Genomic DNA, 15,132 nt, shown 5'->3' with positions numbered 1-15,132 from the left:
TTAGATACCCCTTCTCAAAAAGCAAAGCCCAAAATGTTACGTGTTCTTGACAAAAGGGCTGGAGCTGCTACCTGGAGGCTCACACCTGTGCCAGGAACTCTTTGGATCACTGGAAATGCACTCCTTCCTTTCCTCCAATTTCTCTGCAACCCGCACTCTCCCACGGCAATCAAAAGTGAAGTATTTAATTCAAATGAACTTTCTTCCACGAAGGTAAAGGTCGTGCCTGGAACGTACACAGCCCTTCATTTTGCAAAAGATGAAACTTAAAAATGGAAAAACCGGACCCTCCCACATGAATCAAACCAGAGAAAGACTTGTTATGTTAAAGACTTTATTGCTACGTGCTCCCCAATACAACAAACAGTATCAGTAGTGTACACTTTATAGGAAGAGAAATTAGCTTGGTAGAAAAGAAATCAAAGAGGTACAAGGATTATCTACACCCACATTGTATATATGTGAAAGATAAAGACAGAGAGAAAAGAGAATTTGACTTTTGGGGAATTTTGAAGAAACAAACACACCCTATTTGTCTGTCTGAGGCTCAGGGATTGTCTGTACAACCTGTTTAATACTAATTTCTTGGACCTTCGAAAACCTTGCAGAAAGGTAGCAGCAATTCTTTAGAGGTGTCGAGTCAATACTTCGGTGAGTTGGATTACACACACCACGATGCAAGACGCGTCTTGCACAGTGTGACCCCCTACCTCCCCAAACAGGATTAACGTACCTACATTCTTATTCACTTTAAAAGTCTTCTAACAACAGTTTTCATCCTTATTTCTTCCTAGCGATTCCACATATTCGCTACAGAGGTTTCTAGAGTTTGATCTCTGGGGTCCTAATCTACTTTATGGCATTTTAGAGGTACATATTCACTGTCCTTTCAAATGGGTCGATGATGAGGACTTTTTACGGGGAAGCAAAAATTGCACGTGACCTTTAATCACCTATTTAGAAATTAAAGATGCCTGTAATAAAAAACTGTCGTAAGACCCTTTTTTTTTTTTAAAGAGTAAGATCAACAATTTCTCTACAGTAGTTTAGTTAGCTTAAATTTCTGTTCCATCCACATGACATAGCATGTACAGGTATCTAATCACATCTCTCTATTTTATCTTGGCGAAAAGAATAGTCAACTGCCCTTAGCGTAAATATTTAGTACATAAAATACTATCAAGAAATCAACTTTTAATAAATATCTTTAGTTCTCAATCCTATATACAAGTACTTTACAGCAACACACAGGAGAGAGTGCGATTGGGTGGACTGTGAACAAGATGGTTATTGACATAAATTACTAGTACATTATTGCAGTCAGATGCATTGTGGTTGTGGAGATTTTGAGGTGAACCACGCTGAAAAATAAATATCTCTCTCACCTTTAAATCAATGCTTCCAGTAGGAAAAAAAAAATCTGTTTTAAGTCTTGCCACAGCTATTTCTTGTTAGCGCCTATTCTACCCCTGTGATGCTTTTTCAGCTGCAGAAATAAAAGGATCATCTGGAAAACAGAGCTCATTTGTGACTCGGGAACGTTACAGTACTTACAGTATATACATGGTTTCCTACACTGGTCTGACCTCCTCGGCAAAAGGAGGCGGAAGGGACGGCACTGCTGGTCCCAAACCGCAGCAACGCCTGCTCAGCCGTGGCAGTGTTCGTTTCACAGGCACGTAAAATCATTTTTCCAGCCTGTGACTGGAATCACACCACCGTTTCGAAACCTACTTTTAATGGGCGGGCGGCTGAAGTAGACTCCTACCTTTAGGTTTGCACTTTTTTTTCCCCCGTTTCAAAAGAAAGCATCACATTGTTGCTACTCAGAAAAACCCCTTTCCTAGTCTCAGTAGATGTAATTCATATGAAAATGGAACTCCTCCTTTTATAATACTGCTGCTTTAAAAATCAACTCTTGGAATGGAAATAAGGCAGTACTCAATGGCAGGCACCTAGCAATTGTCCAGAATGCAACATAGGTAAACAGTTGTCTGACAGCACAAAACTCTTAAAAATAATACTGACTTTCTGCAATATACAGTATTTACACAACAGCTGCAAATTCGCTCATACAATATCCGTTTATAGAGATAAATTAGCAAAACGAGTCTTATGCGTTCAGTTGTTCCATTGCAAAAGTATTTTGTATAGTGTAAACGTTTGGTACCTCTTGTAGTGGGGCATTTTCTACCTGTGAGTGTTTAAAACCAGAAATAATGAGGTGAGTGCTGAGGTCAGGGCCACTTTTCTGTACTAGAGCTTGACCGCTGCCCTCAGCAACTTCCGCTCACTGTCAGGAATATTCTTTGGTGCTTTCCTCCAACGCGTTCAAGCTAGCCAGATAACGCAGTATGGGAGGAGGGCGGGAGCAACCAGAAAGTGAACCAGCACTTCTTGTTCTTTGTATTTACAAGGAAAATGAGTGGGTGACCTGCAGTGTCCCGCTTGTGGAAAGCAGCATGCACCGTCGTGTCCAGAAGTAAGGAAATCAAACCCAAAGCGCCAACCAAAGCCTCTTTCAACGGCCATCCTCCACAAGGCGATCGCGTTCATCTTTCCACAGCGGAGGACCTCAAAGGCCATCTCTTCTCGGCGTTCTTCTCGCTCTTCCTTGAGGTTCTCGACGGAGAAGGAGCGCCTGCTGTGGCGTTTTGAGCTGGCACCACAGGAAGAGCTGCTGCCAACGCCAGGGCTTTAGGAGGGCTGAGACTGCTGCTGTTGGCCGGTGACTGGTGTAGCAAAGCAAAGAGCCTAGAAGTCTTCCTCGCCTGAGGAGCTCTCCACTGTGGAAACTCCGCACCTTTGGGCTTGGCGTTGGACGGGGAGACGTGCGTATCTGCGTCCTCTTCGGCAAAAGGAAGCCTGCCCAGAGAACTTCTCCCGGGCAGGAACTGTGCGTAGTGGGGCACTACAGGTGTTGGCATCACCAAAGCCCTGGGCAGGTCGCTCTGACCAAACATCACCTCCTCCTCAGTTTCAGCAGCTTCGGTAAGGAACGGCGGTGGGAGGGTGCTGCTGCGCTTGCTGCAGGACTCGCAGCACAGCTTGTTGTAGCCGGGGATGGAACAGTAACGTGCCAGCACTTCCATTTGGCAGAAGATAGATTTGTCTCCCATACAGGGCTCATCTGCAAAACAAATGTAACGTTGATTGTAAACCGAGTGAAGAGCACCAAAATGCCCGGACAGCATTTAGGTGGGCACTGGGAAAATTCTGCCTAGGTTTCATAAACGATGGGCTCCCCTGAATAGGCAACCTGAGATGCTTCATCCCCTGACAGAACTCTCCGCCACCCTCAAAAAGAACCCTAGCTGGGAACCAAAGAAATCGGCGGTCACTTTGAAAATGTCAGCTTCTGTGCACACCACAGCATTAAAACCAATGAAATATTCTTTTAAAGAAATTCAACCCCAAGCAACCTCTCTCAAAGATGCCTTTTATATGATGCCTTAAAAGAAAATGTTACAGTCGGATAAAGTTTTGTTTGGATCGAGTCTGAGTTTTTCAGCAACCTAACCGTAACTGGAGAACTGACGGAAAGCTTTTAACAGATAGGTCAGACGTAAGATGCCTTGAAGTTAAGTGTGCGGCATTCCTTTCAGTCAGGGAAAAGATCTTAAAGAGGTCAAAGATCTATTGGAAATCCCCAGATTGTCAATGTTTCTTTGAGCATTTGCTGGATGTTTGTTCCACAAATAAGAGTGGTCACCTTGGACAAAACTGGTCGAGAGGAAGGCAGTAACGCAAGAAGTCAGAAGAAAAATAAGGCTTTGATACCGAGCTAAGAGCACATCAGTACTGGGGCTCCTTCAGACTCTCAGGTGAGCTCAAAGGTGAAGTCCTAAGTTTTACTGTCACCGGGACTGGGACAAACACTGAGAGTTTGGAACACTCACGAGTAGGTGGCACTGTGGAGAATTTCCGTTCTTAATCTTGCGATCTGTTGTACTGACTACATCGAGGTACAAGCTCCCTAGGTGGTTTGATATTCTGTACGGGAATGTGAGTTTAAATTAAAACTTCCCTCTCATTTCCCAGACAAAGTCAAATTCTCGGTTAGTACCTGAGCAGAGCTGCGTCGAGGCACAGAAGGAGAGGGGAGGTTGGCTCCGGGCATTTCAAAGCACTATTTGAAGATTTTAAAATGCGGAGATGTGATACTTCCTTATTATTCTCCTCCCTCTGTCGAACTCATCCGACCGCTCATTTATGCTCTTACTGATCTCTGGAGTTCGGCGTGTCATGTGCCTCCGCAGCATGAACACCCAACGGAGTAACGCGGGAAGGCACCTCGGAAGGTCACCTCGTCCAGCCTGGCAGCAGGGTCAACGCTACCCAGAAGAGCACTTTGCTATTTTAAAGTCAACGCATCTACAGGCAGAGAGGGGCAATTACCTTCCTGCAGACATCTCCAGACACCCCCAAAACAGACCGTGAGTTTCAGCCCGGCAACTCTTGAGAAATGTGGTGCCTCAGTGTCTCCCCTCAGTCTCCTAAACGGGGTGCTACAGCCCTGGCAGCACCCCAGAATCAGACCAGGAACCTACAAAGGTGTAACGCTTCGCAGGACATAAAACCGGCAATAGGGACAAATGAGAAGCTCGGTGCATGCAGTAACTATTCAAACACTTCGGGGAGAGACCAGCAAAAAGTTTCCAGTAGCAGAATTTTCCTAAGATATCACAGCTGGCTTGAAATGGAATTGGTGGATTTTATTTAAAATGGGAGTATGTAAAATTATAATGTGAAAAGCCAAAAGTTAACCCCAGCTACTGAGGAGAACTCTTCCATCTCCAGTCCTCCATTCATACTTAGCAATTACATAGTCAACATTTTCAAGAGCAACAGATGGCACGTAACACCGCTTATTAAGCTCTGAAATTAAATCAGCTTTTGGTACTGTGACATTTTTTCACCTGTGTACAGATGCTGCCTCACCCCATGTCAACAGGATGTTAGGCAACCAAGGTGTCCTATTTTGAAACACTAACTGTAGCCCAACCTCTCAATCAGTGTAGATGAGCTTAATTCCACTGAACTCGGGAAAATTACACGCACGTACAACGGTGGCGTTGTGGGACGTTGTTTATAAATAGCAAAGTACCCGACTGTGGCATGTAATACAAAAATTTTCCTTGCTCCTAATCCCCCTGTGCTTCCTTGGACAGAGGTTTGCTGGTTCTTGACAAACCTAGCATTAAATCTGCAGCTTTGCATGGGAATATACGTACTCCATGAAGGCACTATAAGACTATTTTCAGCAGGAATTTAGCACGGGAAATGCAAGGGCTATATTTATAGTTCATCTAAACTAGAAAAGCTAATATTGAAACACAAATCTTTGCACCATATACAGAACAATCTTTATGCTTCCGTGTAAATGAAAGCACCTGGTCTGGAAAATGATGGCAGTCATCTTGTTAACACACTGTGATTTATGTCAGTATAGAAGTGAAAGCAAACCGTATCACCTAAAGTGCAAACCAAAAAAGAAAGAACCAAACAATTATTTTTGCCTTTCCATAGTGACGATGCATCTTATGTGGTCCTCCTTTTCTCTCACGGTTAGTTTTTGTGATATGGGTTTGCCATGGTTTAGATTTCGTGACTTGAGCAACAGTGCAAAGGTTTGCTTTTGTACTTCTCTACTTCCAGTAGGTTCCGTAAGGACAATCTTGGAGCTGTATACTCACATAATCCCCTTTTTTTATTTTTTAGGTTAATTCTGCACAACCTAGTCAACCATTTCCTATTCAGTATGTAAGTGCTTGTATCCTTCCGCTGATGTTCATGGTAAAAATTCTCCTTCTCACAATTTGTTACTTGCTTCACAGTAGCTAAGAGTAGAAGACACAAGAAAGCATATGGGCTCCCTCGGGAATCTTTAGGAGATGAAGCTACTAGAATATAATTTAAATCAACTAAAAGATTTTCACATTAGATTTTAGAATTGACACAACTCTTCCAGAAGGCATCCCTGTAACTCCAAGTACATTGCTTGCTGACAGCGTCCCGTTGAGAAACCTCGCTGAAAGTTGGTATTTAGGGACTAAAATTAACAACAACGTGTGCTTTCTTCTTCGTTCTGTATCTTGTATTGCAAAGCAGCGATAGCTCATATAAAGACTTTTCAAGGGTCTGTTCTATACGCGTTCTTACGCGGAGCTCGTCTGTTTGTCCAAGTACCACAAAATCCATTCTTCTAATCTGGCAGAGCCACAGGAACGTGACTGCTGCACAGGTTATTGCTATGGACCTGCAGGACAAAATCCTGCCTCCTGTGCCCTTCTAATCACAGAGACATGTGAAGTTTAAGTGAAATATCTATGGGAAGTGTCCTCATTTTTCCACATTACGAGACTCAGCTCCACCGGGCATACGGTGGGAGAGCTGGTGGCTCTTCTCCCGTATGCAGATGTATGTTTTTTCATGAAATGGAAGAGAAATCCTAATATGCCACACGGCACAAAAGAAATCACACCAACTGCGGCAAGTGTTCATGACAACTCCGTTAAGATTAAACTCCCAGCAGTCTCCATGTAAGGAGTAAATCATTTGTCAAAAGCACCTGATATCGACTAATGTTTTGCTAATTCTAAAGCCCTGAAAATCAAAATAGTAATCAAGGCTATACAGATTTAGAAGTAAAGGAATGCCATGTGTGACCAGGCATAAAGAGTCTATCTACATAAATACTACAGAATACTATGGATATATCAGCTGTATTCCCCCAAAACACAGAACGTGGTAGAAACCACATCAGAGAAGTGTGGCAAAAAAGAGAGACTATTTGGTCTGAAAGAATACTGTCGGCTACTTACTGCTTGCTAAAAGTTATGGCCCAAACCCTGAGCAGAGCAGAGAGGTTTGAGCTCAGAGAGGGGAGGCGGGTGTAGGGCAGCCGAGGAGCAGAACCCACGGGGACCCTGTGCTTCTGTCAAAGGTGTGAGGGTCTTGGCTGGATGTAGCTGTGCAGGCCCTCGTAGCTCACAGCGTTTTCCTGAAGCTCAGGTCATGCTATAGGTTTGCCGCGTCAAGGCCAGATGTATCAGTGGCCATTAGTTCACGATTTTTTAATAGCTGTTGCGACGCGTTGCTGTGTCCTCTCTCTCTTTAGGCAATGTACCTAGGGTTTCCGAACCCTGCTGGGCACCCCCCTACAAGTGACCACCGAAGTCCTTCATTCACTGGGGCATGCGAGATGGGGTGCATATTGAACATCCAAAAGCCTAAAAACACAGTGGGTATTAACCAACGTGATCCAACCGCAATTTGCAAAGGGCCTGTACAAGACCATTGTATTGCTTATATTGTACAAGACCATAAGATATTGCTTATATCCCATATAAGTGGATCCTATGTCTTACAGGTCAGTGGCACTTGGCTCTGAGTATTATGGTGAGAGAGACGTCGTACTCTCACACGGAGAAAAAAAGACCGTGTGCTGCTTAATTTTGAAAGGTAGGAATTTAACACTGGCTATTCAAGAAAATCCCAACTGCTGCTTAAAGTACAGACTCTTTAAGGGGATGCTTAAAGCAGAAGATCAAAACTATCTGAATAGCGTTGCGCAAATGCAGCCCTTATTTCTTGCAGTTTTGGAAATATTTTTATCACCAGTGAAAACCAGGATTTTCAAGCTCGTGCTTGTTTATAGAGTGACAGATAGTGATTTGCTCCCACCTAGTGGATACAACACTCCGTAACTCCTCAGTGCTCCCACAGCAATGCTGCGAGTTCTTCCGCTGGCAGAAGACAAATAAGAGCAGAAGCAGACACTTGTACCAGACCTGGGGGCAGCAGTTAGATTCAACTCTGCGGGAAAACACACTGCGCCTTCTAAGAACGCTTACTCTATTTCTTCTACCAGCTAGTGATCAGAGGGTTAGGACTACCGTGAGGGATTTAACAAATAAACCCCAAATCTTAGAGAGTCAGGGACCCAAAGGAAGAAAGACATCGTTGTCATGAAAAGCTTGAAATCTGTTCAAAAAATTCTATGAGAACAATGTAATGAGATTCCCAGGAATCTTGTTAACGCTCCGTGGTTCCATTTTCATTTTTTCTTTTCCTTTCTTCAGTTGGCAGACTTGTAAAACTGACCCTGGGATTTAGAGGCTGAGCAAGGTTTACTTTGGATTGACCTTCACCTCTCGCACAAATTTCTGCAAATGCGACTTAGGCTAACGTCTTTCAACCCCCTATTTCGGCACGTTTACAGGAGAGACCCTGGCGCGCGAGAAGCACCCATCACCTGGAGCTACCCTATCAACAACGTGCGGGACTACGCAACAGGGCGCCTTTAGCTGGAGAAAAGCAGGAGAATCTCCAAGGAAGGGTCTATTTTCTAGCACGCAAGAGATGACCGGTGTTGTGTGGTTGTCACCTGACAGTGTAATATCTTTAAAATACAGTTTGGTGTGCACGCTACCTGTTCATAAGCTCTGCCTTGTTGTTTAGCTTTTATTTAGACTGAAATATAGGTCTTTTATTTTTCACTGGAGCTCGCTCAAGGACGAAATCTGCGTCTAACACCTCTACCCAGCGCTGTGCTACCTAGACAGGCCGCACCGAGACAGGATTGGTCACCCTCGTCTACCGCAGCCATTTTAAGACGTTCTCTTACCGTTGCAGGGAGCGAGTTTACAAACCCTCGCTGATTCTGGCTTTTCTCCATCGCACTGGTCACCAGCCCGGCACGTGATCTGCCGGGTCTCAGTTCCCTCCCCGCAGGTCACAGAACACTACAAAACAGACACGAGACAATTCAGGACATTCGGCTTTCACAGCGCTGTGCAAAAATTAATGTGTCTAAAATAGCCCGAGGTTGGCTTTCAGGTCAGGCTATACATTCCAGCAATTTGTTTTGAAAGTAGACTTTAGCGATGGCTGACGTTACGGAGAACTATGCAGAGGAGAAGGATGGTATTTCCCTTCTTTCTTGCTTTCTGTAATGTTAAATTTATTATTAGAGCATATTATGAATTTGGCTACTTATTCTTCCTGTAGCCGATACCTGATCTTGACAACATAACTTAAAGAGAATACACAGGGCAGAGAAAACAGGGTGTTCACTGGGTTAGCTGCAGGGTTTGGCTCTTTGTTCCTAAGTCATTAGAACGATATCAACACTTGCAGAAACTCTGTGATTCCAAAACAGACCAAGCTGGTAAAAATGTTACGCTACCCTCAGAAGTGGGGAAGAGAGAAGTTGGAAACTTGGAGAAAACCAAGCAAAATTTCAACGTTTGTTCTGCAGGATCATGTAGCTGATATTGTGAATATTTTCCTTGCTGGACTCTGGAGCAGTCTGGGGAGCTACAGAAGCGGGAAGGCATTATCTGCTGCAGACTGTCAGGTTTTGGAAAACTGTCTGGTGTAGTCCAGAGCTTTCAGCCCAGGCACAGAGCTGACTTTGGAGCCATGAGATGTGAGCAAAGGTCCGTTACTCCCTCACGACTGCTGCTTGCCTACCTCAGACCAGGGTCCAGCTTTCCACTGCGCAGGGCACGGCACTCGGTTGCACGGCCGGCGGCTCTCGGGGCGATCTCCGCTGCAGTACTTGAAATGGACTGAGCGGTTTGCACCGTCATGAAGGGGTTGAATGCAACGCACGGTACGGATCTGGTAGCCTGAATTACCACAGGTTTTTGTGCAGTATTCCCACTCATCTGCTGTCCAGCTGGGAAGGAAAAAGGAAGAAGATACCGTCACAACTTTTACCTATTATCCACACGGCTGCCAGGTCAGCCAGCCCTTAGTATACAGTATTTTTGTGATGAAACCACTCAGTAAGATCAGTAACCACGCTCACACGGGTAGAAAAACCCCTCCATAACACAGAAACTCCAGTCTAGAAAGCTGTCAGCATCCTACCAGATTTGGCTTGGGTCAACTTCCACCCCTACCCCAAGGAGCAAGCATTTCCGTCTTTACGCAAGACATACTTACAGAGGCTGCGTGCATTCTTGAAGGTTGCACATTCTGCGGATGGGCTTTGGTTTTTTGCTGGCTTCACAGAAGCTGCGATGAACCATTTTGTTATCACTTTTCCTGCGGCACCCGTATTTGGTGTACTGGAACCCTGGAGAATATTTCAGAAAAAGCAGGAAAAACAGGTCCTCGTTAGAGTTTTTGGTTTAAATGGGAGTTTTATGGCCTATTAAATGGGTTTACAGGACAGGTATTTCCAAAGTATTTAAACACGGTCACAATTTGTTCAGTTCTCAGGCACAAGACTGCTGCACAGTGCTCTGCGGATGCTATTTATAGCATGACACTGCGATAGTTTTTTAAGGCCAGAAGGGACAATTATGACCCCTTAGTCTAACCTCTGCATTACACACGAGTCGTGGCATAGCGAGGGGAGAAATCACCTCCTTGGGAATGAACCCAAGTCTCATTTTAGTGTTTTTGCTACCAGAACACATCACCTGCTCGACTGCTGTGCGTAAGAGTTCAAGTTACTTTGACATTTGCATTCCTCGTTCTTGGCGTAAGAGTAATGCGCATACCGCAAGTAAAGCAAACGCTCAGTAGCATAAACGTCTGAGTCTGTACTTCCAAAGTGGCTTTGGGTGCTGAATTTAAACACCTAAAAAGGACGACTTCTTTCCAGGAGGGAAGTGTGACACTTTGGAATAATCAGGCACTTGAGATATTTTAAGCTTGGGCACCCAAAATAACAAACTACTTTTAAAAAAAGGAAGGCCAAGACTTCGAAAGCGTTCACTTCCCCCACCTTTTATTTTTCCGCTTTTGGTAATTTGTCAGTCATTACTAGAAGGTGCTACATCATCTGTTTACCTCCACCGCAGGGTTTGGAGCACTGCGACCAACTCTTCAACGCCCACTCAAAAGTATCTGTTTCTTCCTGAAGGACGTTGTTGCTGTTGATAGTTGGTACTGAATCCTCGTGAATGATGTATTTGTAAGTCAGGCTAGATCTTGTGTCATTCTCCCGAGGAATGATCTATTAATAATCAAATGTCAACAGTGGTACAAAACCCGAGCTATTATTTATTCCTTTGCAAAGTAAAGAAACCAAGACCTGGCTCTTAGGGGAAACGTGGAAACTGCTAGTTTACTCCTTGGGAAAAAAATGTGGTTTTTGTCTTCACAGTTAGAACTAACAATAGTAAGGTCAACACAGAGCCATTTAAAATGAAATACATCTCTCGGCTAGCATTCTAAGCTGACCAAGTAGGACACCATTTACTTGGCTAAAGAGCAGGGCTGGTCTCAGACACGGTTTGACAGGCAATGCCCTTTTTTTGGTCCACGGGAAGTGTCCCACTGATGTCTGACAATGCAGCATTGGGCTTCTGATTGACATATTACTGCTGCATGAACAGGCAGCAGTTTACAAGACAGGGTAACAGCTAACGGGAAAAGGGCTTTGAGCTATCAGCCGTCTCGTCGTCACATGTCTTTTGGAGAGACATCCCACAGCAGTGTTTTATCTCAGCACAAGCTCCACGCTGGCCAAGTGCTTTTTATAAAAGGTGAACCCACCATATTCCCGCTGCTTGACACGTAACCTACCAGCACAACCACCGCATCGTGCAAGGGCCCGTCAGTGTGGAGAGTTTCTATGTCGTCTTCTATGTTGTACTCCCACTCCACGCCCAGGTCGATGAAAGATCGGGATCTGGCCTCCTCCCCTTTCCCATTCAGAATATAGTGTCCTGTGGCCTGGTTCTTAATTGCTAGAAGGATTGAAAACAGTGCCAGTCGCGACTCCCATCATATCGTCAGCAATCACGGTGGCTTATGTGAAACTCAACAGGCAATATTATAGAACGCCTTTTGCAAAAGAACCCGACACACTAGCAAGTGCTGCAGATGCGTTGGCTCAGACAGAGCCCCTCCAAGGCCATCTCATGCAGCCTCCAAATTCCAGTTTGACAACAGATGCATGCGCGTATTTGCTTCAATTTTCTACCTCCTTGTCCACGTGAATTAGGTATAGCCACAGAACTAGAGACAGACTGAAATACCTCTTCGTGTGTAATGTGCACACTTCCCACACTAGCTTAGTTCCCAAGAAGCACGGGTAGTAGCAAGGAACTCGGGTCACATCTTCAGAATCACCCGCCTTCCTTATTTGCGTAAGGCCAAATTCAGTATTACTGGGAACGCCTATTAGTATAACAGATGCCTCAGCAGACGTTAAGTGCATTTCTTACATTCCTCAGATTATGAAAATGACAACTTTTTTATCACATTTTAGTTTCTTTTGCGTACATAGGTAGGTACCAGATGCTAAAACAGCAAGCAAAGAGCTGAGGCATTTGAACTCCGGGGAACCTACTTGGTTTTGGGTTCCTGCACCACACCTTAGAAGTGGCGTAGCGTGGGGATTATTATTATTATGCTCCAATTAGAAGCCAATGCATCAGAAATCTGAAAGACGGACTCACATTATTTCTTCTGTACAACTTTTTCCAATGCACCATAAAACATGATTAAAAAAAAAACCTATGCAGAAATCTTACAAGTTCCTATGATTATAGTAATCCAAACGCAGGAGCTCTACAGTACCCAGCAAGTAGCTTCATGAAGCTACTTGCTGCCAAAGCAAAGCTGCGCTTCTCTGAAAGTTACTGTCAGGCGATGCTTGGTCCAAAATGAAGCTCTCGGACCTCAAAAGCCAAGTTTCCCCCTTTGACATCATCACAATTGAAACCATTTCTTCTGTTTTTCTTTTCTTTTCTATTCCTACTTCTTTTTAGTAGCTAATCTAACTTTGTTTGAAGGGTTTACCACTCAGACATTGCCCTAGCACAGGAGGAGCTGATTAAAAGGCCCTTAAAATCCGTGGAAGATCTCACCCCTCTCCTGTGAGCCAAAAATCCCTTAAGCGCTCGAAAACGGTAAGCAGTAAGACACAAATTGATTGACAACAGTACAAACTGTCCCCAGTGAGAAAAACCTGAAAAGAAATCGACTGCAAATATATCACGAGTTCCCCAGTCTTCTTTCCATTAAAATAGCTGTTGCTTACAATCTGCCGCAAATAAGAATAATTAAAGATTCTGAATTTGATTCACATAAAAAGTTACACAGTTTTTAGCCTGGCAGTGCCCGTTTAAAAGGGAGTGATGACAATCTTTTGTTAGTAAACATGCAAATTGGGACCAGTTTAATATTTTGAAGAATTCAAATGAGAAGTAAATGTTTGTTTGCTGAGCTTGTGCTGTAGGACTCGGTCCTTAACATGCAATTTTGAATGCACATATTTACCCGAAACACTTTAATGTGGTTATCTCATTTCTCAGGTTCTTCTGCATGACTGCCCCGTGCTTCTCATCATGCCTCAAAGCCAAACCTGAGGAGAGAAACACTTACCAAGAAAGTGAGGAGAAGCCTCGTCTTCTTGGATAAACACATGTCGAGCACCAGGAGGGATATCAAACATCTTAAGGTACCCTTTGGCATGTGTAGGAGTCAGTGGAGAAAGCAGAGATGGAAAGAAAAAGTAATAGCCACGGTTAGGAGCGCACTACACGATCCAGCTTCTACTTGCAGAAAGGCGCATCCATCATCACCGAGAAGCAGTGTCAGAAAGAAACTGAGCAAATAGTTTTGTAACGTATTTGACAGGACCTCCTGGTGGTTTTCCTCTTTCGGAGAGAAACCAGTTACAAATCTATTTGGAGAAACCAGTTACAAATCTATTTGTCACTTGCCTAGCTACACTGCTCTAGGCTGTATCAATTCAGGCAAACCCATGTTTCCTATGTTCCTCAGCATACGAGGGGGAAACCCACAAGTCTTCCTGATTATTTTTTTCCAAATCACTCATCAGCCAGGCTGTTAGATTTGAGTTTACCTACTGTCACGTTAGACGTTACTGTCTTAAGCGTGTCTGCTTACTTGAGAGACGTCAAAGACTGGAGAAGGGTGGGCGTAGTACGGAGTGTCTTGTCACTACACATCAGAAAAGGCTTGTCTGTATGGAAGTTAACCCAAACTATTAACCACTGTGAATGTAAAATGCATCAGTTAAATTGCTGCTGCTGAAGTGACGGGGCTGAATTCAACTCTCTACAGCTAAAAGTAGAAAGCTGTTCCCAAAGAAAATGGTTCTTATTTTAAATGTCAATTATTTATCAGTATAAATAATTACAGTTATTACAATTACACAGGTAATTAGTGTAACATTAAGTAAATATTGTCATTAGGAAGACTGAAAACCCTCCTAGGGACATGTCAACAGGTACTTCTATATCAAATTTTAATCAAGAGCATCATAAGCACTCTGAGTGCACGGTATTTTCATATTTCTATTATTTTCTCTTTAACAACTGCAGATTTAATTAGGATAAATTGCTGTAGATCCCTTTTTGAAAAGATGAGTAAGTTTTGCACTCCGCTATGCAATCGTGACGAGTAATCCAGCCCTGCTATAGAAGCAGTGCAGATGCGACAAGAGTTTTATTATTTGGGCATTGCAAACGCAAGACGTAGCATTTAAGGAATTCTGTTTCATCCTGGGGATTCTGGGACTAATTAATGCATCAGTAGTTTGTCGTGCACCTGACATGCTACAGCGCCTTGGAAAATCCAAGTGACCCCAAAGAAGAGCTAGGAATATGTAAAATCACGGTCTTGGCTGATGAGTGACTGCGCAAACGGCATTTGCCAATCTTTTCGCTGATTGTCTTTTGAGCATATGAAACATACAGCTTTTGCCTGATTTGGCAAATCTATCGACGTCTGAATGGAGATGAGAACTGCAGCAAGAACTCTCGAGTTGCCATGGATGCCACTCTTTCTACAAGCACTTCAAACTTACCCAGCGTATTTTTAGACTCCTTTGTTTCAGAAAGGGAAACATTGCGAGCTCCTTTGGGCAATGTAAACGCTCCTCTTGTCTTCCCTTAAACAGAACGTCTGTAATTAGTGCTACGGGAGCCAGGTCTTGTTATTTCATTGACTATGTTTGTCAGCCAGATGGTCTTTACGAGTGTAACATATAAATTACGTTATGTGTTCAAATGCATTTAAAGCAGAGTTAGACACATCTAGCAAATGTTAGTAGTCAATGAAAGTCAGACCAGTGAAAATTCAGGTAGGTGATTTTAAGTTGGATACTTGCAGATTTCATTTTCCAGAAACTTGAAT

The 15,132-nt window shown here is 43.7% G+C and overlaps 1 protein-coding gene across 1 annotated transcript in view; it reads right to left on the bottom strand.

Annotated features, from left to right (window-relative positions):
- Nucleotides 1-353: 353 nt before the first annotated feature.
- Nucleotides 354-15,132, bottom strand: part of ADAMTS3 (ADAM metallopeptidase with thrombospondin type 1 motif 3) — a 127,023-nt gene continuing 112,244 nt past the window's right edge. The window contains exons 16-22 of the mRNA XM_059826804.1: nt 13,354-13,434; nt 11,548-11,711; nt 10,810-10,975; nt 9,955-10,087; nt 9,478-9,685; nt 8,630-8,747; nt 354-3,130 (exon numbers count right to left, since the gene is read on the bottom strand). Of these exons, the coding sequence (XP_059682787.1) occupies nt 2,553-3,130; nt 8,630-8,747; nt 9,478-9,685; nt 9,955-10,087; nt 10,810-10,975; nt 11,548-11,711; nt 13,354-13,434 (1,448 nt within the window). The 3' untranslated portion in view covers nt 354-2,552. The remainder of the gene's footprint in view (nt 3,131-8,629; nt 8,748-9,477; nt 9,686-9,954; nt 10,088-10,809; nt 10,976-11,547; nt 11,712-13,353; nt 13,435-15,132) is intronic.

Source organism: Gavia stellata, chromosome 19 (genome assembly GCF_030936135.1).
Source record: "Gavia stellata isolate bGavSte3 chromosome 19, bGavSte3.hap2, whole genome shotgun sequence".
Taxonomy (NCBI): Eukaryota; Metazoa; Chordata; class Aves; order Gaviiformes; family Gaviidae; genus Gavia; species Gavia stellata.
The sequence above is the reverse complement of the archived record's forward strand: the minus strand, read 5'-3'. Positions and strand labels throughout refer to the sequence as shown.